At 39.8% G+C, this 26,772-nt stretch overlaps 5 protein-coding genes across 5 annotated transcripts; all 5 read left to right on the forward strand.

Annotated features, from left to right (window-relative positions):
- Nucleotides 1-62: 62 nt before the first annotated feature.
- On the forward strand, nt 63-2,778 carry MELLADRAFT_117813 (uncharacterized protein; the record flags this gene model as incomplete). The annotated part of the gene is made up of 7 exons (XM_007415222.1): nt 63-890; nt 1,022-1,106; nt 1,204-1,428; nt 1,505-1,665; nt 1,737-1,838; nt 1,932-2,359; nt 2,454-2,778. The coding sequence occupies 7 exons, from the start codon at nt 63-65 to the stop codon at nt 2,776-2,778; spliced, it is 2,154 nt and encodes a 717-aa protein (XP_007415284.1).
- A 642-nt stretch (nt 2,779-3,420) lies between these two features.
- Nucleotides 3,421-6,652, forward strand: MELLADRAFT_117814 (uncharacterized protein; the record flags this gene model as incomplete). Its single annotated transcript, XM_007415223.1, has 4 exons — nt 3,421-4,108; nt 4,226-5,303; nt 5,373-5,775; nt 5,959-6,652. 4 exons carry the CDS (start codon nt 3,659-3,661, stop codon nt 6,650-6,652), a joined length of 2,625 nt encoding a protein of 874 aa, XP_007415285.1.
- Nucleotides 6,653-8,393: 1,741 nt separating this feature from the next.
- On the forward strand, nt 8,394-9,963 carry MELLADRAFT_72999 (Non-catalytic module family EXPN; the record flags this gene model as incomplete). Its single annotated transcript, XM_007415224.1, has 4 exons — nt 8,394-8,996; nt 9,106-9,192; nt 9,267-9,350; nt 9,425-9,963. The coding sequence occupies 4 exons, from the start codon at nt 8,790-8,792 to the stop codon at nt 9,443-9,445; spliced, it is 399 nt and encodes a 132-aa protein (XP_007415286.1).
- Nucleotides 9,964-18,855: 8,892 nt separating this feature from the next.
- On the forward strand, nt 18,856-20,927 carry MELLADRAFT_79029 (uncharacterized protein; the record flags this gene model as incomplete). Its single annotated transcript, XM_007415225.1, has 4 exons — nt 18,856-19,911; nt 20,000-20,136; nt 20,215-20,446; nt 20,539-20,927. Coding segments are annotated over 4 exons (1,782 nt in total), but the record flags the coding sequence as incomplete, so codon positions are not given.
- Nucleotides 20,928-22,444: 1,517 nt separating this feature from the next.
- On the forward strand, nt 22,445-23,205 carry MELLADRAFT_73000 (uncharacterized protein; the record flags this gene model as incomplete). Its single annotated transcript, XM_007415226.1, has 1 exon — nt 22,445-23,205. One exon carries the CDS (start codon nt 22,480-22,482, stop codon nt 22,633-22,635), a length of 156 nt encoding a protein of 51 aa, XP_007415288.1.
- Nucleotides 23,206-26,772: the final 3,567 nt, after the last annotated feature.

Below are 26,772 nucleotides of genomic sequence, written 5' to 3' on the forward strand. Positions count from 1 at the left end.
ATAGTTTAACTGGAGATTGTGAGAATTCAGTCAGTAGTTTGCAAGATGTAAAAATCACTGCTATGGAATTCAAAGCTTGCAATAGTTTTGAAGATGGGAAAGTAGGAGGGAAAGGATGTCGATATGTTTGGTGCGGGGCGAAAGATGGACAATTGTTTGAATATGATTGTTTCGAACGACGGATGATAGATTCAAAAGCATCTTTACACTCTGCATCTATTATTGGAATCTTTAGATGTAAATTTGGAGGGATGTGTACGTTGGACGAAACCGCCAAAGTGCAAATCTGGACGAATCCGATCAGTCCCAAGATTGGAGTGAAAATTTCAGGAACTGCAAGAGCTCAGAGGGTTGCAGATAAGACTAATTTTGCTGCAATGTTAAGTCATCAGCTATGGACCTCCTCGGGACCTTCTGGATCTAAATCAGCTTCAACTTTGGCACAACGTAGTCCAAGCATCAGAGTTTATGATCCTGATCCTACTCAGGCTTGGACCGTTACGCCCAGACCATTGAGTATTCCTGATAATGGGTCGACCATTGGGGCTGTGAGTGCTGGAGCAGTGATACCTTCAACACCGTCAATTGTTTATCTTGGTCACGAAACTGGTCATGTTTCGATTTGGAACAACAAAGAGGAGAAGAATGGAGGGGTTGGGTTTAAGAAACTGATCAAGATCTCGAATTATCAAATCACTGCCCTTGAAGGTGTTACCAAATATCTTTGGGCAGGCTTTAGGACGGGTAATGTGTATGTCTATGATACCTGTGAGCAGCAACAAGATGATTCCGGTGGCGGTGGTGGCGGGTGGAAGGTATTGAAAGTCTGGAAAGCTCATAAAGAATCTATCACCAGAATCGTGGTTGATCCTAGTCTATTGTGGGATGATGTAAGTCTTTTTGGTTTTCCTAATCTCTTCGAGCAATACGTAAAAGAGATTGATGAATTTTTGATTTCCTTTTTGGATCCGGATCTGATTGATGTTTAAATGAATGAATAAAAACTGCTGCGACACAAAAGGAAGCTAGTAAACTTCATGTGGCTACAACTAGTACAGATTGGAAAGTTAAATTATGGGACGGAACCATGGGTGCAGATTGGCTAGGTTCGACCCCCTTTTCTCCTACTCATCCTCATTCACACTTTCCATCTCTTCAAAGTCGATTCTAATCTTGTTCTGTTTTGCTTGAATATCAAAACAGCGACTGAAATGAGAAAACGAGAATCAGAGTTTTGTGCTTATCGACCGATGAGAGTCTTGATATGCTCCTGGAATATCGACGCATGTAAACCTAGCGAATTGAACGGGACGAGTGATAATTTAAACTTTTTGGATGATGTTTTGAAATCTAGTGAAGAAAGTCCAGATGTGATTGTCTTTGGGTTCCAAGAGATGATCGATCTTGATAACAAGAAACTTACAGCCAGTTTAGTCATTGATTTTTTGTATTATGGTAAAAAGAAGAGAAGCTGATTTTGGTTTGGTTTGATTGGTTTGATTAGAAACCGTTCTGTTAGGTAGTCGAAAGAAAGGAGCTGAGAAACTTTCTGATGCGGTTTCTCAATCTTACAGACTTTGGCATGATCGACTGGTGGCGGCTGTTAGATTGGCTATGCCAGCTGATGAGCCATATGTGGTGGCTCATACGCAAAACTTGGTCGGGGTAAGTCTCACCAAGAAGCTTCCAAGGAAAGAGAAATGATCTGATCTGGTTTATTTCTGCTTTCAAAATAGTTATTCACTTGCGTATTTGTCAAAGTCTCTGAGCGGGCAAAAATGAGGGACATAGCCATTACAACGGTGAAGACGGGAATGAAAGGTCGGTATGGTAATAAGGTACGCGTGAAATTTATCTTTGACTGACATATCTTGTTCAGATAAGATGAAGAGAAGCTTGTACTAATGATACTCTTTTGTTGGTCTATTTAGGGTGCGATCATAGCGAGATTTGTGGTAGATGATTCTTCGATTTGTTTTATTAATTGTCATCTAGCAGCAGGACAGAAAAACCTTCGACAAAGACATGAAGATTTGATTGACATTTTAGAAGAAAAATCAGGATTTCCAGATCCACCGGAATCGACTTCAGGTAGTGGAGGAGCGATAGGAAATGCATATGTAGGGGGAGGAAATGGAAGTGCGATTGCAGATCATGAGATATGTTTTTTATATGGAGATTTAAATTATAGGATCGATAGAGGTAGAGAAGAAGTGATTAGAGCGATTGCATCAGGAGAATATTTGAAATTATTGGAAGATGATCAGTTAAGGAAAGAGAAACGGTTTAATGCTGGATTTAGGTTGAAAAGTTTTAGAGAAGCTCCTATTACTTTTCATCCTACTTATAAATATGATCCGTTAGTATTGATTTTCATTTTTTTCATGGTGTTTGAGATGACCCAAATTCACTAATCAAAGTTTTTTCTTCTTTTGTACAATACAAACCAAAAGTGGAACTCATATGTATGATTCATCGGAGAAAAATCGAGTACCAGCATGGTGTGATCGAATATTATATAGAACTCCCAATACAAATCAAGAAGTTCTTAATCAATCAGAAGAAATCAAATTTAAACCATTGGTGACCAGTTTGAATTATAAAAGATATGAAGTGAATATCTCAGATCATCGACCAATCAGTGGTAGTTTTTTAGTTTCAGTCAAATCGATTGTTCCAGGACTTAGAAGAGGGATTTGGCAAGAAGTTTTAGGTAGATGGAAAGCTTATGAAGTAGATGTTAAAGAAGTGGCTAGAGGTTATTATTCTGGTTTATAATTTTTTTTTCCATTCAAATCGATCAATCAGTTTTCAGTTTTCAGTTAGTATTTTTTTTTGATATATCATTTTTGTGATTTGTTTTTTTCTTTTATCATCTCTGTGTCTTGTGATTATATTTGATTTGATGCATGGATGGATGGATACGGATAGATAAGGATAGATAGATAAATAGATTATATATATATATTAAAAATCATTTATTTTACAAAAAGCAAGTCAAGATATAAGACATTTTAATTGTAGGTTGTTTTTTTGTTTGTTTGTTTATAATCATTTACATGGTATATTTCTTTCTCTCTCTCTCTAAAAAGATAAGTAATTGATAGGAATGATGAGTTTTGTATATGTGTTTAAATTCATGATGATGATTTGTGGATAGTTTGTAGAGAAATTGATATACATATAGAGACTTTTTTAAAAAATATATGGAAGATAGTCAACTTATGAAGTTGATGAGATATATGAGATCACTTTTTGTGTCACTTGTTGTGACCGATCATCAACTTGAGTGCAGTCATATCTTGGCTGAGCCTGTATACAAGGAGAAGGTTTGAAAAGCAGTTGAGTTTTCAGTCAAAATTGTGTTTCAGGGATTCTTCAAATTCTACATTTCCTTCCTTCGACTTCAACACTCCGATGACGGAGTTCTAAGACCAGTTATTAAGTCTTTTGATATCTTTTCAATTCGAGTTTCATCTCAAACTTTCATCCTCATCACTTCCTTGGATTCCTTCGACGAACAAAATCGAAAACCCGAATTCGAAGCCGATCGATTTTCAAGGTTGCAAGAGCAAGATAGTTGCAAGGATAATTGACGACAGATAAACCGCAGAGCTCCCGTCCATCGAGTTGTTCTACCGAGTTCACCTTTCGAAAAATGAGTCCAACTAAAGAGCTCTCACTGTTGGCACGTTCGATTGACTCAGTTGACCTTAAACGAACGGATGTACTCGTAGAGCAACTTTTGAACTTTGGCAAGGGTATCAGCAATTTAGATACCGAACTCAACTTGCAGACGGCCGATGAAAGTGCACTCGCATTAGCAATAGAAAAGCTGAAGATCAATTCGGAAAATAAAGAAACCAATGATCAACAACTTAAAAAATTGATTCGATCACACCTTTATGATTGTCTTGGAGGATTAAAAGTTAGATCTTGGTCAATGTTAGAACACATTTATAGAAAAGAACCTTGTCCGTTTCCAACTAGAGCTCGTGGATTGTTTACACTTGAAAATCTTACTTTACCAATCGGTCAAGGTCGTCATCAAATCGTTGCACGTGGTTATGATAAATTTTTTAATGTTGACGAAGTTAGCTGGACACGGGTGAGTATGTCAGTCGTTTCACTACTTATTTTCAATCCTGTTCAAGATTGATCAGAGGATATAGAAGATTGACACTTGTTTTTGTTAAATTCGATCTATAATTACGTGCGATGATAGTGGGAAACACTGCCCTTGAAGTCGAAAGGTCCATATCACCTCACCATGAAGACAAATGGTTGCATCATCTTTATATCTGCTTTAACACGCTCTCAAATATTAGTGACTTCTAAGCATGCTATGGATACCGAATTAGTAACGCAAGATCCGGAAAACAAGTCTTTGAAGGAAAAACCAGTCTCGCATGCCGGAATGGGGGAAAGATGGTTAGAACGACATTTGGAATCTGTCGGACTCAAGAAAGCTGATCTTGCGGCAGAACTATGGGATGCCAATGTCACTGCTGTCGCTGAGCTTACGGATGATACCTTTGAGGAACATGTTTTGCCCACTCCGGATGATGAGATAGGTCTTAATCTACACGGTCTTAATCTCAATCATCCTTTACTCTACACCTACTCTCCTGAGCATGTGGCACACTTTGCTAAACGTTGGGGCTTTCATCCTACACCATGGAAGACCGTTGAAACTGTTGAAGATGTCAAACGGGAGTGTTCAAGTATCGAACAAAACGGTTGGCCTGGGAGAGATGGTTTTATAGAAGGTGTGGTTGTACGAGGATTTTTAGCAGACGACGATCCTGGTGATAGTGAAAAACCATATCAGCAATTGTTTTGGAAAGTCAAGTTTGAAGAACCATATCTTATGTATCGAGAATGGCGCGAGCTTACAAGACGGATGTTGAGTGAATTTAAAAAACTCAAGCAAACTCAATTATCAGAGCTTCAGATCACTCGTGCTGATGATAACCAACGGCCAACCTGCGATACGGACGAAATCCTTCGACTTCTCAAAATCAATGTCAAGAAGATTCAAAATCCTGAGTCTAAACTTTACGTGCACTGGATGGTGGGAGAGCTTCTTTATCAAGATGATCGGTTCGAAGAATGGAAACTTAATCAGGGTATCGTGAGCACTCGTGAAAGGTTTCTAGAATGGAGAAAGACAGTGGATGTTCATAGTATTTTAGGTTTTACAAATTCAAGAGCACTAAAATCCAAGTCGAATCATTTATCATCATCTTCAGAAAAGACATTCGACAAGATCATGTTGGTACCTATTGCCATTCCAGGTTGTGGTATGTGTCCGAGTTCATCTCTCAATTTCTTCATGTACTTCAACCGCTGATATAATTTGACACTCCCAGGTAAAACCTCTCTTGGTGTTGCTCTCAGTTCGCTTTATAAATGTGATCATACTCAGAGTGATGATATCAAAGCCAAAAAAACTGGTCCAACTTTTATTGCCAATCTCAAAACTTTCTTACTGGATTTATCAGGTCCGAAATTGGTTTTTGCAGATAAAAATAATCATCTCAAGACACATCGAAAAGCTTTATCTGAATTAGTAAACCAATTGAGGCAAGGCGTGAAGATGAAAGACCCATCGGCTTCTAAGAAGCAAAAATCTACCGAGGGGAAGCCTTCTGTCAACATCAAAAAAGTAGAGACACGAGTGATCGGATTGGTTTGGAACGTACCATCTTACACTCGTAGCGAATTACAACACCTTACTTCAGAGCGTATCGTCAAGCGAGGCGACAATCATCAGTCATTACGACCGGAGCTGACTCCTGGTGGCGTCGAGGTACATCATCTTGTCTTAGGACATTTCTTACGTGACTTTGAAGAATTTGATGCCGAACTGAACCCAGAGGATGAGTTTATTGATGAAGTAATCGAGCTGAATTGTGAAGCTTCTCTGACAACTAACTTGCAAATAGTGGTCAAAAGACTTCATGAACTTTCACCTGATCAATTTCCACTTCCAACCGAAACTTTACTCACAAATGCTATTGGACAGATTGAATCATATCGAACAAACGTACGAAAAGAAATGAAACTTGATCCAAAGCTTTATGAACCACGTTATTTTGCTATTAAGATTCCGATCGATCTACGTACTTTAGTCCTTGAACTTTTTTCTGAATCTTCTGATACTCAACCTAACTCAAATCGAACTTTACTTGATGAATTTATAACACATAAACGATTTAATGTTGTACCTCATATTACTCTTTTACATTCAAGTGAGTTAGCAGCTGGAGTTGGAACTGAATCAGAACACCGATTGAAAGAATTATGGAATGAATATAGAACTCAAGCAATAAGCAACAATATGAAAACAGAAGATATCGAAATCGTTATTGGACCTAGAATCATATGGGATTCAAAAGTTATGGCAATAGAAGTCAATAAGATCGGACCTGAAAAGATTGTGTGTTGGAATGATTTACCGATTAAAGAGGATTGTATACCTCATATTACTGTTGGAACGATTTCAGATGAGATTAGACCGATTGAAGCTGGTAAATTAGTTAAAAAGGTTTTGGAAAACATTTTTTCTGATGGAAATCATGGGGAAGGAATTCATATTTTAAATATACCTTTTCGAACCCTTAGAGGTTCGATTAGAGGATTAAATTGAGATTGGGTTTTGTAGATTTCAGAATGGTTTCGTTTTTTGTTTTGCTTTAGAAGTTGATCATCTTATGTAGAGTTTGTTTTGGATCATATCTATCAGAATTTTATAGTAAATTCATATATTGCATTTTTTTGGTTGCCTATGCTGATTGAATGTGATAAATAATGTACCTTGTGATCTCTTGAGATCGAAATTGTGCAAAAGTAAACTTAAGAAAAAAAAATGAATTCTTGTGTATTTTGAATTTCATGAAGCAAAAAAAACAAATTTGGTGAGAGCCTCTTTGTATACAATCTATGAGCTTGTGTTTTTGATTCATGATGAGCTGAAAGAGATTACATTGACAAATAGTTAGGGGCAAAAATTAAAGGATGAATAGAGTTCAAGGTCACCGGTCCTCACCTTTATAGCATGTACAAATTTTTCCATCATATTCAAGACAAACAGGGCTTTACAGGTAAAAAGAGTTGGCCAGCTATCCGGCAAATCTGTCTATATGGCTCAAAGAATTCTTATAGGTTAAAGTGAATCTCTTCAGTGTGATTGGATTCTTGCTTGAGTCAAATAAGATATGTCCAATCTTTGAATACAAAAATCTTTCTCTTCTACATGTTAAAGTCTTTAAATCAACACACAAAAAATGTGTCTTTGCTTTTCTTGGCGCATCATTATTCCTAACAAATTACTTGAAGGGCACATGGGAAAAAATAATATGGCTGACATGTATTTGTAGAAGGTCCGGACAATCCTGTATATTTTGCTCAGGACTGACACTGACAGTATGTGATATCAACTCTCAATTATCTGGCCAACTTGCACATCGTCAGCTTCAAGTCAGAGTCAGACCTTGACTCCAATTTGGATAGCGTAATTACTGAAAAGATCGCATCAAAAAAACTGGTTCATCGACCAACCCTTTTGTGAGTCATTCAGTGTCAAGTTGAGGATTCAAATTCAGAAGAAACTGTGATCAAAGAATATTGATACTCGAGTTGATGTCTTTGAACGCTTATGCGCAAGCCTGACTCTGCTCCTCGCGAGCACGCGTCCCCAACTCCACTTTCCATACCAAGAGCCTCCCGCACGTTGGTCCTTTTTTGATTTGAGAGAATTTACACCCTAAAATTAAATGTAGTTGAAAATTCGGACCGCGATTGCTTCAATGAAAATGTCCCTCAACATGGAAGCTATAGAAAATGATGCCATCACTCTGGCTACTTACTTGGTTTTCCGGAGCTGATCGAAAGTTTGAAGCTGGTAACGGTTCTTCCTCATGAAGACCCTACAAATTGATGAATAAAAATTTTGAGGGACTGACTTGACAGATTGGACACTCAACCTTTCGGATGATGTGCGAAGACAATCATGACGTGATTTGAGTGGTATAGGCAGACCTAGTTAGAAAAAGATGCGGCATTTTCCATTATATAGCTTTCTCTGAGAATCCAGAACGATCTATAGCGCATAGACCAGAAATGTATCATCCTTCTACGTCATAGTCGTAGAGCCGTGGTCATAAAAAACAAATCGCTGTGTGGAAACTTTGTCGGCTTCAGAATGCCCGGCTATATCATCGAATGAGGGACACAAATTTATTACATTCACGCAGGTCATTTGCAAATTTATAAACTACAAGCCGAAAGTAACACAAGTCAAAACCGGATCAACTCGTTCTAATCAGTCGCCGAGATGATAAATGCCCGGAGGTATTGTATCGATCGGCCAGAGCGTCAAGACCAGTCCCCAAATATGAAGTGGCTCTCAAGAACTTCATCGACTCAGTATCTTCAAAGATCTTCGGTCAAAGCTCACCTTTCAGTTTTAATCATGACGACAAGCATGCATATCTTTTTCTAGCGTCACAAGCTAGTTGTAATCACAAGCCTTTGAGGGTAACTCTGCACCCTGCAACTTCAAACAGATCAATTTCCATGATGATGAAAGAAAGATGATATCTGAGCGAGCAGTTTTGAGAAACTATATAATGGAGGCTTCTATCCCTGTCGAATAAAAAACCAAGGTATCAATCCACTGATAAACTCGTAAGATAAACGCAAAGAAACAATCCAGATAATTTTCACTTTTATCTACTGTTATTATATAAATCCAGTTTCTAAACTTTCATCTTGAATCTGTCAGCATGTACTCTCTCTACGTCATTGTGATTTCTTTCATGATTGTAGCCTTATCGGGCGGGTCCCCGGTTGAGTTGAGTTCAGATACTAGGTCAAGTACTGCCTCAAGCCAATCATATGAAGGTCGTGCTACCTGGTTCTACCCCGACACTGGGGCTTGTGGAGAGTCTGATGGCGTGGAAGATTATATAGTCGCCATGAACTATCCTCAAGTTGCGTGCTTTTCGACTTCAACTATTCTTTCTTGATTGATGTCTTTGAGGAGGGGAACTGACTTGACCTTAATTTTTCCTTCTTATTTTTTGCTCTTGATCTTGATAGTACGGATCTGGTGACCCTTGCTATAAATTTGTCAAGATTACTAACAAGTCCAATGGGAAAGCCATCAAGGCTAAAGTGACTGACTTAGTTGAGTTTTTCCTTTCTCTTTTTTTCCTTTGAAGTTTTCATGAGACTAACGAGTTTCTTCACGATCTACACAGTGCCCTGGGTGCGGTTATGGATCTCTAGACCTGACCCCCTCAGCTTTCAAGGCGTTGGGTGAACTCGACACTGGAGTTTTACCAGTGAGTTACCAGCAGCTATTGGCCGAATTGATCAGTTGATAAACTTACTTTGACCCATTTTCCACGTAATCTAGATTGCTTGGGAGTTTGCATAAAGCTTTCACATTTCATTCGGGGTCGAATCTAGAATAAAAATCCACAAGACTCTTTCGCTGGCGATTTATTGTTCAGTTCCTATGGAACAAAAAAACAAAGCAAACATCTGGTTCATGTCATTGCTTCAAAGCATTCATTTTTTTTATCAACAATTGCACTTATCCTAACTATACGGCAACTTGTATCTTTCTTACTGTATATACTTCGAAAACTTTGACTATACAAAAAATCCTTCCTGCTTTCAGAAAAACATCTGGTATCTGTATTGTAACATTTACAATCGTGTTTTATTAACTTTCTTTTCCTCTATCATCTAGCATAGAGTATTTTGAAAGTCTTGCTCATTATTCAGTTTCGACTTCTATCATCTAGTATAGCGTAGAAATCTGTTGTTATTTGTTCCGGTGTATATTTTAGAAAAATTGTATATAAATATTAGCTCAATTGTATATAAAACGAGATGTTCTCAATGGTCTGTAAATGCTTATTAGCCTTCGATAGCTACATTCTACAAACCAACATGGTACTTAAAGTGTGGTCGTTTCGAGTCTTGAGGTTATCGCAAGAACAGTCACTGTTTTTGAGTAAGTAACATCTTTTCGATGAGAAGTTTTATCAAAAGGCGAGTCAGGAATTTGATTAGTGATCGACAAAATTTTCTGATCTGTATGTCACCGAGTTTTTGCACCGATCACTGAGCCCAGAGTAGCTCGATCACTTCTCAATCAAGATCATTGCATTTATGCCCTCACATCGAGTTTTGTAAACAATTCCTCACAATGCCATTTCTTTTGAATTCGAATCAATTTAGTTTGCTTTTTCATTATATATAACGAAATACAATCCACTCTCTTGCAAGCTATCTGCACAAAATCAAGGTAAATCTTAAAAGTGCAATATCCTACAGCCACCTTTTTACAAACCCCAAGTATTCTCTTTGTATAACAACATGCCACTCTTGAATCAGTCACAGACTCATTCAATCAATATATTCTACCACATCAAACAAACTTACTTCGATACCTTTTCCCATCTGTCCATCTTGTGACCCACGCTCTGTGGAGCTCATAGGAAGGGGAAAACGAGCGTGAATCAACAAAAAGATTGTCCCAACAGTGGCTTGAACACTGGACCTTCAGATTGCACGACTCTTCAGTCTGACGCTCTCCCAACTGAGCTATTAAGACCTATGACTCTTGTTTGAGTTTACCTAGATACCCAGCAAGGATACACAAATGAGTTACTGATGAAGGCCATTCAGGCATGGATCTTCTGGCATAAGGTATAGCAGAGAGCTATACCAGAATTCTCCTGGACAAACTTGACATAACCATCGTTCTTCAGCTGACTAATATTCAAAGTGGGATGGCCTGTGAAGATCATGAGGACTTATTCTGTCTGTCCAATGTAGACCACAATTTTATGATCAGAATGGGTATCAATTGATTGAACGCAAATAAGAAGATTTGTTGATTCCAGCTGATTTGTGTAAGATGAAGATGCCAAAATTTCAAGGGTAAGGAATAGGTGCAGGTAACTAATTATTTACTGATTGATATTGGGAATCAGGTACTTCAATTATAAATGATTCAATTTTGGGGGTCAGGTCATTGTGGTTATTTTACCACTTGATAAAATGAAATCATCCTGTTTACCTTTGTCTCAATTACCATTCCTTTCTTGTTACTAATTTTGTCTAGATTTCCAATTCATCATTATCATTGTCAAGTTTAGCAAGTTAGCAAGTTATTTTTGAAGCAGTTATTCTCTGAAAACAATTTCATAAAAATCTAGCCTTTTTTCCTCATATCCTTCCTAAAATTATTATTGGTGATAGTTATTTTTTCATGTGTCTCTTCTTTACTGTTTTTAAATCAAAGTGAACTAATGTATATCTAGTGATGTTGGCTTTTATGAAGGAGCCCCTACTATTATGGTTAAGCTTGATGAACTCCAGAGAAATATCTCTTGACCAATCGTACAAACAATACACCAAGGCTGTCTCTTAGGAGGCATTTTTCAAAAATATTACCTTATTCAACAAGGAATTGGCATTGACAATGGTCAGAATTGGCATACAACCCTGGTTGCACAGATAGGGCGGCAAAAATACCATCTTATGAAGATGAGGGGCCTAGGCCAATGTCTACTCCTAGATCAGACAAGGACAGGGTGTATACTCTTCACCGTGTTTGTATCCTTGTAGCATGTTGTTGTGCACACACAAAGTAGTTTCCTTAGACCCTCAAAATATCTATTGAAAAGGTTCCACAACAGACACATATTCCCTTTATAAACTGGGATGTTGACAGGCAGGTGACCCCAGCTGATGCCAAAGGATTCTGGGAATGCTATAGCTGAATCATTGTTCACATAGGGTTCTGAAGCCCACTCCTCATATAGCTTTGAGTTGAGTTCATATTGCAAGACTACCTGAGTGATATTTCAGTCAGGTGTATTCCTAAAGATGATTCTTTCTGAATCAAATGCCCAAAAACACCTCTTACATATTGTCAGAGGGTGTTTGTTTGCGGTAGCGGCGGAGCCCAGCTGTCCCCGATTGGTTTTGTAAAACCAATTGGCTTCTCTGAGCCAAAGGAGACACTGTCGGCTGGGCTCTCACTGTTGGGTCGGCGGGCGGGAACCTTTTGTTCGGTTTGGCTTAGGGGGAACAAAAACTTTTGTGAGTCTTGTACTCCACTTCTCTACTTTTACCTCATGGTTTTAATACTGATCTTTTTAAACCTAAATTTTGGGTGGGCTGGTGGGTTTTGAAATTTCAATGAACACAATCTATAATCTGTTGAGACTATTGAGGGATGATGACTTAGCCAAATTGTCGAGTGCGGAGTGAGGATTTTCTAAGGGCAAATCTCTATGAGCTGTACCACGATTCCCGCGGGGGTTAATTGTGTACAGTCTCTTACGTTCACTCTTGACTCTTAGCTAAGTCCCTGTGGGCTTAGGAACCAAACGTACCTTATTGGTTCCAACAAAACAATCTCAGTCTAAATCTGACCAAAAGACTTCCAGATTTATCTCAAAACTCTCCGTGTGTGCACGTCAATGTGCTACAATGATATTGACATGGTGCTTGCTTCTCCCCTGAATCCAGAATAGCCTCCAGACTTTTCAAGCCAAGCTTCCCAACAGCTGGACCTTTTGATCAAGATTGAGTTGATGAATCTGTTGGATATCCATTATTACAGATTGGAGATATGTCCATGGAAGACAGAGTTGCTTCATTGTCCAGAGCCAATATTGATGCTCAAAATAAGATCAATATGCTATTGGATAAACAAGGAAAACATTTGGGAAAGAAGCAAGATGGACATAATCATAATCAAAGCCTCTCCTCCACTTCTTCTGTATCAACAACCCAATCCAACAAGGACAACAAAAAGTTGGCCTTTATCACAAATAAACTTGCTACAGTCAAAGATGATGTGGAGTTCATGCCAAGTGCTTGTTTGTTTGTGGCTGATGTTGAAGGAATTTAATCAAGTATGCTGCAGCTGTTAGAGGATTCAACCAAAATGGAAAACTTGCCTATTTACCTGAAGTTTTATCGAAAGACCTTCAAGGCCATTTTATTGATTTACGTCAAATCAAGGGAGAGCTTTGTGATAAGAAGAATGGAGAAACTACATATATGCCTTCTGGAAAAGAGAAAGTGGAGGTTTCCAAATATTATACTTTCAAAATTGAGGACTTGGTGGAATGGGAACATTATTTTAGAACCCTTAAGAAAGCCATCAGGATGGCATTTCCAGATTGTGAAAAATGCATTTTGGATCATTCTAAATATATCAAATCTCAGCTCTTGGTTTTAGCAAAATTGGAAAAACCTAATGGATTACAATGCTGCTTCTAGAAGTCAAGTTGCGGATAGAAGATATGTTTGTTTTACTTATTGGGATCACACGGATTTTGATGTCCTTAAAACACATGAATTCTTTGGCAGTGCTTAGCATCAGAATACTTTCAATCCTGTGGCTTCTTCATCTTATCCACAAGTAATTATTTATTTTTGATATACTTCCCTTTAGGATTAGCTACTCATGTGTGACATCTTCAGCCTTCCTTTCAAACTCTTTCTTGAATAAAAGGAGGTCCTCTCTCCCTCTATGAAGCCCATTACTCCTGATTACAAACATGAAGGAGGATCTTGAGCTCACAGATGCAAAAGGTGTTAGTTTGGAAGAGCAATAAGATTGTCCCTACCAAGATTGCAAGCACCTACATTTTTGGTTTGGAATTTCTTTTTTTGAATTAATATTTACTTTCTCTGGACAGTCCTCTTTTACTAATATGCTACTGCATTCAAAACAATGTGATGGTCTTTCTCCTTTTGAGTGTTTGGATGCTACTGGATTGAGTTGTACAGCCAAGCCTTTTCTGGATGCTCCCACTCTAGATGACAACAAGGATGCTGTGTTTATTCTCAAGAAGTAGTATCACTATATTTTCAAAGTATCAAATCTTGTCAAAGTAGAAAAGATGGAACACTCCCTGAAGTTCCATCTGAATCAACCTTTCATGAAATCAGCAATGAGAGGCCTCAGAGAAGGTTTCCGGCCTGCTTATTCTACACCTTCATTGAAAATTGTTAATACTCCCAATGATAACACTTTTTTTAAAAATCAGGGGGATACAGAGAAGCAATGTGAAAGGAAACAGAAAGGTCAATACTCTGAAAAATTCTCAAGATGGCTACCTGGCATAAAGGTCATTCCACTATTGATGACCTCAAAGAAGGATGCAGATAAAACTCCAAGAAGGATGCATATAAGATGAGGGTTTGCTCAATTATGAGTTCTGGGAAACCATTTCCAAATGACTTCATTGATAAGGAGAAAATCAAAGTGACCTATGATCCACTGCAATCTTTTTCTCATTGAGCTCAACCAGAAGCACAGAAATGTTACCTTATTCCAATCTGACATATGAGGTGCTTTTAGGATGCTACCTCTTCATCTTCAATGTCCAAAAAAGGATAATACTGACCATAACCTTCCTTTTGGTCATTTGGCTTTGCCCCACATCTGGTGTGGAGTGTTCTCACTTGTGCTTTGAATTGTGGAAAATTTTTGTCATTTTAAATATCCCAATGATATGATGAACAACCTCTGGTCTGCAGCTACAACTGATGATTGGATTACATTCAAAGAACATCAAATTCCTGGTCCACAGGCAACACTTCTTATGTTATTTGATATCTTGGGTGTTACTTGGGTATGGAATAAGCAAGTCCACAGAACAGTTTTTGAAATGATTGGTCATATTGTTCACCGTATCTGTGTGGCGGTCTCTCAAGGACGAGCACACACAGACTGCCTTTGAGGCACAAAGGCAACTTGTGTGCGCTTGCCAACAAGCAAACACCACACAAACACAGTGGTTGATTCCAAAAAATGAATGTTTATCCAGCAACAGATGAAAGTTTCTTATGGTTGCCTCAAAAAAAATGTCTCAACTCCCAGTCATACCCTTAGAGACTAGCAATTTGTGAGGAGTACACGTCTGTTAGGCGTACTCTTCACAGAAAATAGAGTAGGAAAAGGAAGGTGCGGTCTTCACGTGGTACACCCAAGTGAAGACTACAGCTAGCTGACCTCTAAGAAGAGGATTTGAGAAAGGGAAAGGAAATATAAGGGCAATAAAGAGCTAATGTGCTCTAACCTTGTGAGACTGCGAGGGGCAGGCTTTACACTTTGGTAAACCAAAGATCCTGAAGGCTACTTTAGACTCCTTAAACAGGAGGAAGCTTTGCTACTTCAAGGTTTATTTCTAGACACAATGAATGCCCTGGGCTTGTAGAAATCAGTACCTTGGGTGTTCAGCAATGGAACCCGTAATGCTCAAGAATGGTCTTTAACAAGCTACACAACTAACCATGTACTTGAAGATCCTCTCAGTAGGAGTCAAGTAAAATGTGGTTCTGTGTTGCGATTGTAGTAAAAGATGGGGGGTGATTCTAGGGAAGAAGGGGGGGTTTATATAGTCTCAGTTCCAGCGTCAACTTGTGGTTGGCATGTGAGTCTTGTCTATTCACGCGTCAACTTGTGGTTGACACTTGGGTTAGGTTTACTATGTATTTAATACATTACATACATACATGTATTTAAGTGGCTCTTGAAACTGAGCCTTGAGATGTAGCTTATGGCTTTATACAATATTTTGATATTACATATGGTACTGTTAGCCCATGGTCCTGTAATTAGGGCTCAGGGCTGAGACAATTGATGCAGGAGTGGATCTCTTAGGGGTTACACTCACTTCCATTAGGGAGATTTGCCTTACAAATTTTACTACCTGGTGTGTAATCAGGGTGCTGTCTTCCTATTTAAACTAATAAGAAGAATGAGGATGATATTTGTTGGCGGATCAAATATTTTGAATCAAGAAATAGGGTCTTAGTCCTGAAATTGACAACCTGGACAGAGTTTTAGGCCAATTTGATTTTCTTTGTTGATCCAATGGGTGTTGGGAATCTTAGGACATCATTGCAGGTCTGTTTGTGCTACTGAACTAGATCAGGCAGCAGCTTCCATGGATTGTATTCAGCCTGCAGGTGTGGGATCTTCCAAGGCTTTCCATATCTATGTTTGTGGCCACGTTGCTTTAAGGTTTCCAGACTTGCAGAATCATGTTATTGGAAACCCTGGGCTAGAAATACAGCACACCACACCAGATGGATTTGCAGCTGTGTTGCACCACAACAAGTAACAACCAGCCACAGATCTTGCTACATTATGGAGGGCACCACAACAGCACATCTTTCTGTTGCACAACACAACATGTACAACAGCGCCAAAAGACACAAATAAAGCTCTGGTTGCGGACTGTAGAACAACAAGTGCTCTTTCAGTCCAAAGAAATCATAGCTCCCAAGGATCTTGTTGTGCAGCTGTACAGGCGGCAACATATTTATTGGATCCAGGGAGTGGTACAGAGCAAAAACAAAAAATGTCTCCGCAATGCAGCACACAACAGTGACATTGCTGGACCAGGGTTTTTAATATTATTGGTCAACCTGCACATGTGGGGACTTCTGTTATTATTCTTTGATGTGAGTTCTTGTTTGAGGGATTTCTTCTCATCCTATGGAGTTCAGGCCATTTTTCTTGGAAGTTTTTTTAGATATTCTGAAGATTACAGCTTGATCAGTTTATAAAATGGATTTTGCATCAATTGTGTTGTTGTTTGAAGTTTTCTTAGGAAACTTGACACTCTTTTTTGAGGAGAGGAGTGTTTATTTTTGTTGAATCTTTTGTCCATGTGATTTTTCAGAATTTCACATACTGGCTATATGTTTCTGGCTTCTTTTTAATATCATTCACCTTTCATCTCTTCTTCATCTCTCTTCAATATACACTTTTTGAATAGGCACATCAGGGAGGGTGTTGTTTGGCTTTAGGTCATGTCACTGTATACAAAAAGTTTTAGACTTGCACAAAAACATTTGTTTCAGTCTTGTGTTTTCCATAAGTACTTGACAATATTTTCATGTGAATGTCTTTTGTACTTCAAACAGTTTGTTTCAAAGAACTTGACTTGTTATCACAGATGTTTGTATCAAGGATTGCATTTTTTTGCATCTCCAAAAACCAATGACTCATGAGATAAAAAGTCTATGAAATTCAAGAAACAGGCCAGCTATACAGGTATTTACATTCAAAATATCCAACTCTGGGTCAGCATCTGAAGCAAACTGAAGTCAATTGGCTGTTAACTTGGAATGATCAGATCACAGTCAATCTCACAAAGCTTGACAAGAATACTAAGCCAAATCACTCAATTTTGTTGGGCAAACATTGGTCAACCTTTTTGAAATTAGTTGTACCATTATCTCAGCCTGGTAAGAGTTACAGCAGGTTTTAAGTCAATCTGATCATTCTAGACCTCAACAGTGAATATATAGGTCAATTTTACGATACTTTGAAATACACATTGATGATGGCAGAGGCTTATTTACCACACAGTCTGTGATTGTTTTACCAGAAGATTTGTTTTAAGTAGTTTTGGTATATATGACTTGTTCCTAATCATTCACACACATCATGACAAGAGCCTGGCATTATAAACCATTCCAAATAAAATGGTCATCATAGAACAAACAAGTACTTAGAGCATCCGCACTCGTGCGGTAAGTCGGGTGCGGTAAGGTTAAATTTACCGCAAACGCGGGGTCTTTTCCACACCGGTGAAAAATTAGCCCCGCGGTAGTTAATTTTCGGTCATTTTGCGTTAGCGAATCGGTAAATTTACCAATTGGCTAACGCATGCGGTATCACACATCACGACTTGTTCCCGGCAACTCGACTCCAAAAACAAAACTCAACCAGACCTCCAACACCAAAGTCAACAACCAATATCTCCTTTTCACCACTCACACACGATGAATTCCAAGCCTTACAGTTGCATGAATCAACTCGAGAACGTTCGACACCGATCGATGTCTTCAATTGAAATAAGTCAATCAACCATCTTGAACTCGACTCCAAACCATTCAGATGAAAATGAAAGATGTCTAGATTCATATAGCTATGTAGAGGTCAATATTTAAGAAAATCAACATTAAAAGACCAATCATTGGAGGACTTTTAGGATCAAGTGATACAAATTAAAAATTGAAGTTTGGATTTTTATTTCCTAGTTTTAAATTCTTTAAATCTTTTACAAGATCATTATGTGTATTCAGACTCATTAAAAGCTTTCTCGATGTAGTAAAGCCTTTGTTTTTTAATTGGAATTCATGTATTAAGATCTGAACAAACTCATGTTAAATTTGTAATTTTAAATTAAGATCTATCGATCGAGTAGATGAACAGGATGATATCGGGTCTTCATGTGTAGATGGAGTATTAGTATCTTAGTGCAAAGAAGAGAACAGTGCCTCTATCACATGAAAACTGGCCATGAAAGCAGGTGATGTGTACTCAAAAAATTAAAACTTTACCTTACTGCACAACCGGTGCGGAGTACATGCACTATCTGTAAAGTTATAAAAGTTACAGCGCTGCTAATGCAAACGAGTGCGAAATTTGGTTGAGTTAAGTAACTTTTTACTTAATGTTGTGTTTGTTACCGCACGTGACCAAATTAACAACCGCAAACGAGTGCGGATGCTCTTAGCAAGATATAAGGGCAATCACAGCATTACAGACACGGATGCACAACCTGGGACTTGCTGAATTTTTATGTGCAACCTCAAATATATATGGCCCACTCCAGCGGTATTTCCTCAGCAAATTCTATGAGAGGAAGATGTATTTACACTGTACAGTGTGGAGAATGTTGTCGGGCCGTTGAAGTCCGAGCTTGAGAGACCCGTGCCCCGACTGCAACTGAGTTGTACAATACAGCTGATCCATATTCTTCCTCTCACCTGAGATCGGCGGCCCCAAACAATTTTACTGTCAGACACAAACTTCATTATGGAGCCCTTTTCTCACCTTCAGGGTGCTAGCGAATATAGTTATAATCCTTCCAACGATGAAGACGACACACTCTCACTCGTATCCGGTGCTACTCGCCCTCGTCGATCTCGTGACCATGCTACTGACGATGGAGCTTCGACCATCGATATCAATTTCGACGAACTGAGCTTGCTGGATGGTGATGCCGATGCTAACCGGCATCGTCACCCTGCAAATGGAAATGGACAGGACCTTTCTCAATCCAATGGATCATCTAACCTTCCGGTGATCGGCGATCTCACAGAAGCTGATGCCGACTTTGATGGCGTTCTGGATGACATGAGTCGAGAATTACCGCCTCACGCCTGTGCATATTGTGGAATCCATTCACCATCGTCGGTGGTCAGATGCCTGATTTGTTCAAAGTGGTTTTGCAACTCCCGTGGAGGTCCCGGGACTCACTCGACAGGCTCTCACATCGTTAATCACTTAGTGAGATCCAAACACAAAGAAGTCACTTTACACGCCGACGGACCTCTAGGGGAAACGACACCCGAATGTTACAATTGTGGATCGAAGAATGTTTTCACGCTGGGATTTATACCTGCCAAGTCTGATACTGTCGTAGTGTTGCTATGTCGACAGCCCTGTGCATCTACTCCATCCTCCAAGTCCGATCTGGTCTGGGACACCTCCCAGTGGTCTCCACTCATTGAAGACAGGCAGTTCTTGTCATGGCTTGTTAAGGTTCCCGATGAACAGGAGGTCGTACGCTCACGCCCAGTCGGCTTTAAGGAGATCACCTTACTCGAGGAAATGTGGAAGGAAAATGCAGGTGCAACCCTAGATGATCTTGAGCGAGATGGAGGGCAAGGCGAGGGCGAACCACAACCGATTCTACTTCGTTATGAGGATGCTTATCAATACCAGAATATATTTGGACCGTTGGTCAAGATTGAAAGTGATTATGATCGTAAACTGAAGGAGAGTTTGACGCAAAATGATGTGACAGTTAGATGGGACATGGGGCTTAATCAAAAACGGTTTGTCTTCATCCTCCCGGATAGAACGTCGTTAAGTGACGTTGATACTTGCAGTCAACTTACCTGTTCCTTGTCATGATTTTCCCAGAATCGCGTATTTCTACTTACCCAAACTCGAAAGTGGGGAAGTGCGTCTGGCAGTGGGAGATGAGCTTCGTCTTCGCTACGCCGGAGAGCTTCAAAGACCTTGGGAAGGGCTTGGACATGTGATCAAAGTCCCCAACAGTACGCATATTCCTTTACTCCAGGCCTGTACTCATGAGACGGAAAACGCTGATATTGGCAATGACCACGCGTTATTAGGTCAATCGGATGAGGTTGCACTTGAATTACGCAGGAACGATGGTGTGCCACACGAGCTCACTGTCAATTTCTCAGTCGATTTTGTGTGGAAGTCGACTTCGTTTGACCGAATGCAATTGGCGATGAAAACGTTTGCTGTTGACGAGCAGAGTGTCAGCGGATATATCTATCATAAATTGATGGGACATGATGCACAAATCCCACAAGTCCTCAGAACGCAAATGCCCAAGAGGTAAACCACCTCATCTTGATGTGGCACGCATCTTTCCCGTGAACTTCTCTTCGAATACCCAGGCTGAACCACATTTTGTATTTTCCCATCAGAGTCTCGGCCCCGAATCTTCCGGAATTGAATCACTCCCAGGTCAACGCAGTCAAGAGTGTATTGCAAAAACCTTTGAGCTTGATTCAAGGTCCTCCAGGGACCGGTAAGACGGTCACCTCGGCTTCAATTGTGTATCATCTCAGTAAGATGAACCCAGGTCAAGTTCTTGTGTGTGCGCCCTCGAATGTTGCTGTGGATCAGCTCTCCGAGAAAATTCACATGACAGGTCTCAAAGTGGTCAGGGTGCAAGCTAAATCGCGCGAAGCCTTGGATAGTTCAGTGCAGTACCTGACGCTACATCTGCAAGTCGCCAACAACGACACTCACCCGGACCTGCAGAAATTGATTCAACTCAAGAGCGAGCAGGGTGAATTGAGCAGCACTGACGAACGAAGATACAAATCCTTAACTCGCTTATGCGAGCGCGAAATATTGGCTAACGCAGACGTGATCTTGTGTACTTGCGTCGGTGCTGGTGATCCTCGGCTGGCCAAAATGAAATTTAGAACTGTGTTGATTGATGAAGCTACGCAGGCTGTAAGTTGACTTTGATTTCAACTATTTCACTATGAGGCGTAGATGCTAACTTTATCCCTTGCGTATATAGACCGAACCTGAATGTATGATTCCGTTAACCCTAGGCGTAAAGCAAGTCGTGATGGTGGGCGATCATCAGCAGCTTGGACCTACGATAATGAACAAGAAAGCAGCGCGGGCTGGATTGACCCAATCGATGTTCGAGCGATTGGTATTGTTAGGCAACCGGCCCATCAGATTACAAGTTCAATATCGAATGCATCCGTGCATGTCCGAATTTCCATCGAATATGTTCTATGAAGGCTCTCTACAGAATGGAGTCACGGCCCCGGAACGACTCAAGAAAAATGTCGACTTCCCTTGGCCTCAACCGACAACGCCGATGTATTTCCACTCAAACTTGGGCCAGGAAGAAATCTCCTCTTCTGGGACCTCGTTCCTCAATCGCACTGAGGCTTCAAACGTCGAGAAAATCGTCACTCGGTTCTTCAAGGCAGGCGTCTTACCTGGTCAGATTGGAATCGTGACACCCTACGAAGGTCAAAGATCATATGTGGTGAATTATATGCAGTCCAATGGGTCCATGAAACGTGACTTGTACAAAGACGTTGAGGTTGCTAGTGTAGATGCCTTTCAAGGGAGAGAGAAAGATTACATCATTGTCAGCTGCGTTCGAAGTAATGATCACCAAGGTATCGGTTTCTTGAATGATCCTCGTCGTTTGAATGTTGCATTGACACGGGCCAAGTACGGGGTGGTGGTACTCGGAAACCCAAAAGTCTTGAGCAAAGTACGTTCTTTCAAAGATTTCAGTAAATAGAATATCCTCTTACGATATTTTCGTCAATCCAGCACGCTCTATGGCATCATCTCTTGACTCATTATAAAGAGAAAGGATGTCTAGTAGAGGGTCCTTTGAATAACCTTCAGCCAAGTCTGGTTCAATTCTCGAAGCCGAGGAAACCTTTTAACCTGAACGAGCATTCAAATCGTTTTGAAACTAGTGCTCGCGAGGCTTTGAGTGGTCCGATCGTGCCTCCCACCGGTAAGCATCTTGACCCATGCCTGCCTGGTATATATAGTTGCTACATGAGAACCCCTGACACTGTGTGGCCTCTACAGTACGGACCAACACGCCAACACGATTTGATCAGTCATTCTACAAAACACACGACTCGTTCTCAATCCCGTCTGATGCCCAATCTGTTCGTTCGCAAGCGACCTACGCCTCCGGATTGCCGCCTTTCAGCATTCCAGCTGCGCGCTCAGCGTATACCAATGGGAACAAGCGGATGGGTGGTCCAGTGGCGGGCGGTAGCAGATATGCGCCCTCAATGGTTTCCACCGATTTTCAGTCCATGGATTCGGGTAGCGTGAGGGGCGGGGACGATGGGAGCTCGATCATGGGCGCATACTCACAGGCTGATCGGTTGTTGACAGGTAGAGGCCGCGCTGATCGCACCGGCTTGGATTACTTGACCCCAGGAATGGGCTACAAGGACATTGGGCAAGACGACGACTCGCGGAGCCAGCTGAGCAGTTCAATCACTGACTTTTGAGAACACGCAATCCTTCGATAAACTTGGGAAACAATCATCTAGTGTCCGTCGGTCTAGCGGCAAACTGCCTAAAGGGCGCGACGACGCCATTGAATTGCCCTTCTAGACTCGCACAACTGTCCAGTGACGATGTGTTTGAGTCTGAAGCGTGGTTCGAAGCTCTAGCTAGCTCGGACTGATGGAATCGATGTGCACTTGCTTCTCTCTTTCCATCCATCCATCGAGCTCCTGGCTCGCCATCTGTTCATATCATCGATACGATCCTCCATTGTAGGCCATCGGTTCTTGACTATTCAAAGGCAACCGGGAGTCATCTCTACCTGCGTTCAACATCAAAGAGGCGGCTAGTGTTCTTTTCTCTCTTTTTGTTTCCAGAAGCCGTTTCCTATACATACTATGTGGTCGTGCTGGTGTGTGTATGTGTTCCAAAACCAATCTTGTTAACTGATCAAAGAACATTAGACTAGTCGAGGACGTGTTTCTATCATCAATATTTAAATTTGACTTTCAAACTCACACATGGATTGATCTTGGTATTGTGGAATTTGCAACGAGACTGAGACTTTTTGGAAAAAAGTCGATGAGGAAGCTTGAGCTACGAGTGGCCTGAAGTTACTTCAAAATGCTTTCGACTATGATCTAGAAAAAGCTAGAAAACCCAGAGTCGTGATGGGATCATGATAACAGCACAATACTTGTGGATAGCTTGATTATAGCCACAGATACCATCCTGAACCTGAGTTGGATCAGGACCATGCTTGATCAATGAGATGAACTACTCTAAATCCCGAGTAAACAAATCAAGCCAAGAAGAAACATCAAGATCAGAGAGTTGCAAATTGAGAGAAAGCAACAAAAATTGATAGACAACATTGTGGCATTTCGGCCAATGGGTAACATTGTGGTGGAAGTATAGATAGCCTCGATCTGGACAGTCGGGACTCGGGGCACGACATATCGGCCGTGCAATCTCTCAATCTGATTGGTCTCACTGCTTCTCACTCTCGTTGCACTTTACTCTATTTTGCTTTTCATCATTCAATCGGCATCAATGACGCCTCGCAAAGACCAGCTGCATTATAATCCAGAGTCAGAGGAAGGCATGATGGACAGAAATGGTAAGTGTGGTCATTTTGTATCACTTCTTTTTAGCTACATCCAAGTTCAATAAACTAATAACACTCAAGCCCAGCTCGATCTTCTAGAAAGACTCCAGGAAGCTAGTGCTAAACAAGATAAGCAGTCACAAGAGATCATACTCGGTCTTCTTGTGATCACTATGATTGCGTGTGTGTCCAAAGGCTTTCGTCGCTTGATATTTGCGAGACTGAAATCAGGTTCCCGTTTTTCTCGTCACCATCGTTGGCTCAACTGATTCCCTCGAGGTTGGTTAGATACTTAGGATGGCTCGATTATCCATCACGAAGAATATCACGGATCTTAGTAGTCACAGGACTGGCAATCTGTTCAGCAACGACTCTTGGAGATTATACAGAATTACATCTTAGAAAATCGCACGTCACATTACGAAAAATTACCATTCTCTTTCATCAATCAAACAAATATTGGTTTACAATATCAATAATCTTGATTTGTCTTGGAGGACTTTTAGAAGGTATGATTCGGAAGAACAGATTAGAGGCTTTGACCACTTGGTTTCCACTTTTGATGGTTATTGGAGTTTGGATTTGTCGTCGGTTGATGATGAAAACTAGAAGAGAAGCAATAGAATTCAAATCACGTCTTGAAGAACGAAAGTCTACTTGAATTTATTAAGATTTTAATTTGGATTCATCTGTAAATAAGAAGAAGCTTAAGATTGGACAAGATTACTTTGCAAGGAAAGTATCCGGTTGAGAGTCAACACTGGTTTTGTTAGGTCAAGTTGAATAATCAGGAGCTTTTTTGAGGAGTTTTGGCACATCTGATCAACTTGATCACTTTGTGTTTGAAGATAATCTCTTCTATTGATCAAAACCTTCCTTTTACTATAATGGTCACATCACAACATCGCACATGTCTTCTGTGGCCACTGCAGTAGGCTGAACTTGTAATTCCAAAAGCCACTACTGCCCTGTGGGGTTTTGGCAAATATTTGGCAAAATTTACTCAAGAAAGTTTGAGAGGTTGGATCTTTTTGGGATTTCAAGTTGCCAATGTGAGTGGTTATGGAACACATACATAATCATACATTGCCTCTCACTTTAAGCTATCACTTATCTTGCCTAAATTTAATAGATGACTTGTAATCAACTGAGAAAAGGCTCCTGTCCTGTTCCGTTCAAAACCTGAGCTTTCCTCAAATTAATCCTGGTGAATAGAGATCAATTTTGCGAAAAATACTATAAATCTTGAATCATGATGAATGGCTAAGAGAACTTTAATTTGACTTTTATAAAAGAAATCTTTTTTAAAAAATCAGATCTCACTCCATGATTGCGGCAAGATTTTCCCCGATTCTCAGGATCTTCAGGAAACTTGAGATTTCCTAATCAAGACCACACTGCACTCAACAAGATGGATGACCAGAGGGTCAAACGATTCCTCAGATGAATTCTATGGTTGAACTCTTCCAGGATTTTTTTGATCGGATCTTTGATGATTTGTAAGAAGTGGGATATTTTCTTTCCAACAGTCTTGGTCTACGAATAGATGCCTTTCACCTATGCATGCAAATCGACGGGAGAATCCCGAAGATTGGAACTCAAACCATTGTGAGTCTTGATGCTTGTACTGATTCTGGTATTTGTGAATCCAAGACAAGTTTGTGATTTTTTGTGAACTGATCACGCAGCAAAACAAGGATGGGTTCGTTCATGGTTCAGAACTTCAGGTTGGTATTGAATTGAAATTGAAATTCAAATTTGAAGCTTTTAAAATCAAAAGTAGTTGAGTTGAGTTAAGAGTACCACTTCGGTTATTTGATTTCAAATTATACTCACAATAAGAACCAACACTAGCACTAGCACTGGCACTGGCACCACCATCACCATCACCACTACCACTACCATCAAACATCAAACCAATCCAATGTCAAGTTCATCAGGGACTTCAGCTTCAGCTTCAGTTTCACCTACCAACACTTTTACTAAAATCAAATCAAACTTAACTTCTCATTCACGTTCAGCTTCAATCTTAACTTCAGCTACTTCTGCTTATGCACATGCTTATCCTCAAACTGATGCTAGAACTCGTGGTAGAGTTAAACTAACTAATCTACAACATTCTCAAAATGATATCTTCTCTCCTGATGATTCACCTCAATCTCATCAAATCAAACATCATCTAACCATCAGCAATCCATCATCATCATCAAGTCTTCAAATCGATCAACTCTTTAGACAATTCATTTCAACTTCAATTCAATCTTTATCAATCTATTGGATTAAATCAAATCTAGATCATTCTAATCATCCATTCTCTTTGATCGGTTTACAATCTAGTTTGATTTTATTTTCAACTCCAATCTTAAATTTAATCTCATCTCAATTCTTGATTCAAAAACCATTAACAAACAACAACGATTTGAAATTGGGAAAACGTCTCTTTGGTCCTCAAACTCCTTCTCAAAACATTCAACAACAACAACCACAACCACAACCACAACACACATTCATTCAGTCTCTTTGGGTTGCAATTTGGATTGTGACTGAACAATTATCTCTCTTCTATGCATTATCTCAACTTTCAGTTCTAAGGTTAGTAGTCATTCATTCAAATCTTATTCAAATCTCACATTCTTTAACTGATTGAATCTATTTCTTTTCAACAGGATCATCATCTTAACCGCTTCTTCATTCTATTCATCTCAATCAATTTCTACTCTCTTAGATCAACTTTTCACTGATCCTACTTCAGTCTTTTCTTTTCCGTCAAACAATCTATCAAACCCTGTAAGTCTGACTTGATTTGATTTACAAACAAAACCATACCAAACTCGATTCTCATCTCTCTTCTTGTCTTTTTTTGGTGAGTTATAGGCTACCCCTGGTCTCATTACCTTATTTACCATCAGTGCTTGTTTAGGGATCGATCTTCATCTCAATTCCAATCAAAATCTATATGGTAAGTCTTTCATTTCTCTCAACTTTCAATTAATGATATCTGAAATTTGACTGACAAATCCTAATTTCCAAT

The sequence above is a fragment of the Melampsora larici-populina genome (assembly GCF_000204055.1).
Source record: "Melampsora larici-populina 98AG31 unplaced genomic scaffold MELLAscaffold_49, whole genome shotgun sequence".
Taxonomy (NCBI): Eukaryota; Fungi; Basidiomycota; class Pucciniomycetes; order Pucciniales; family Melampsoraceae; genus Melampsora; species Melampsora laricis-populina.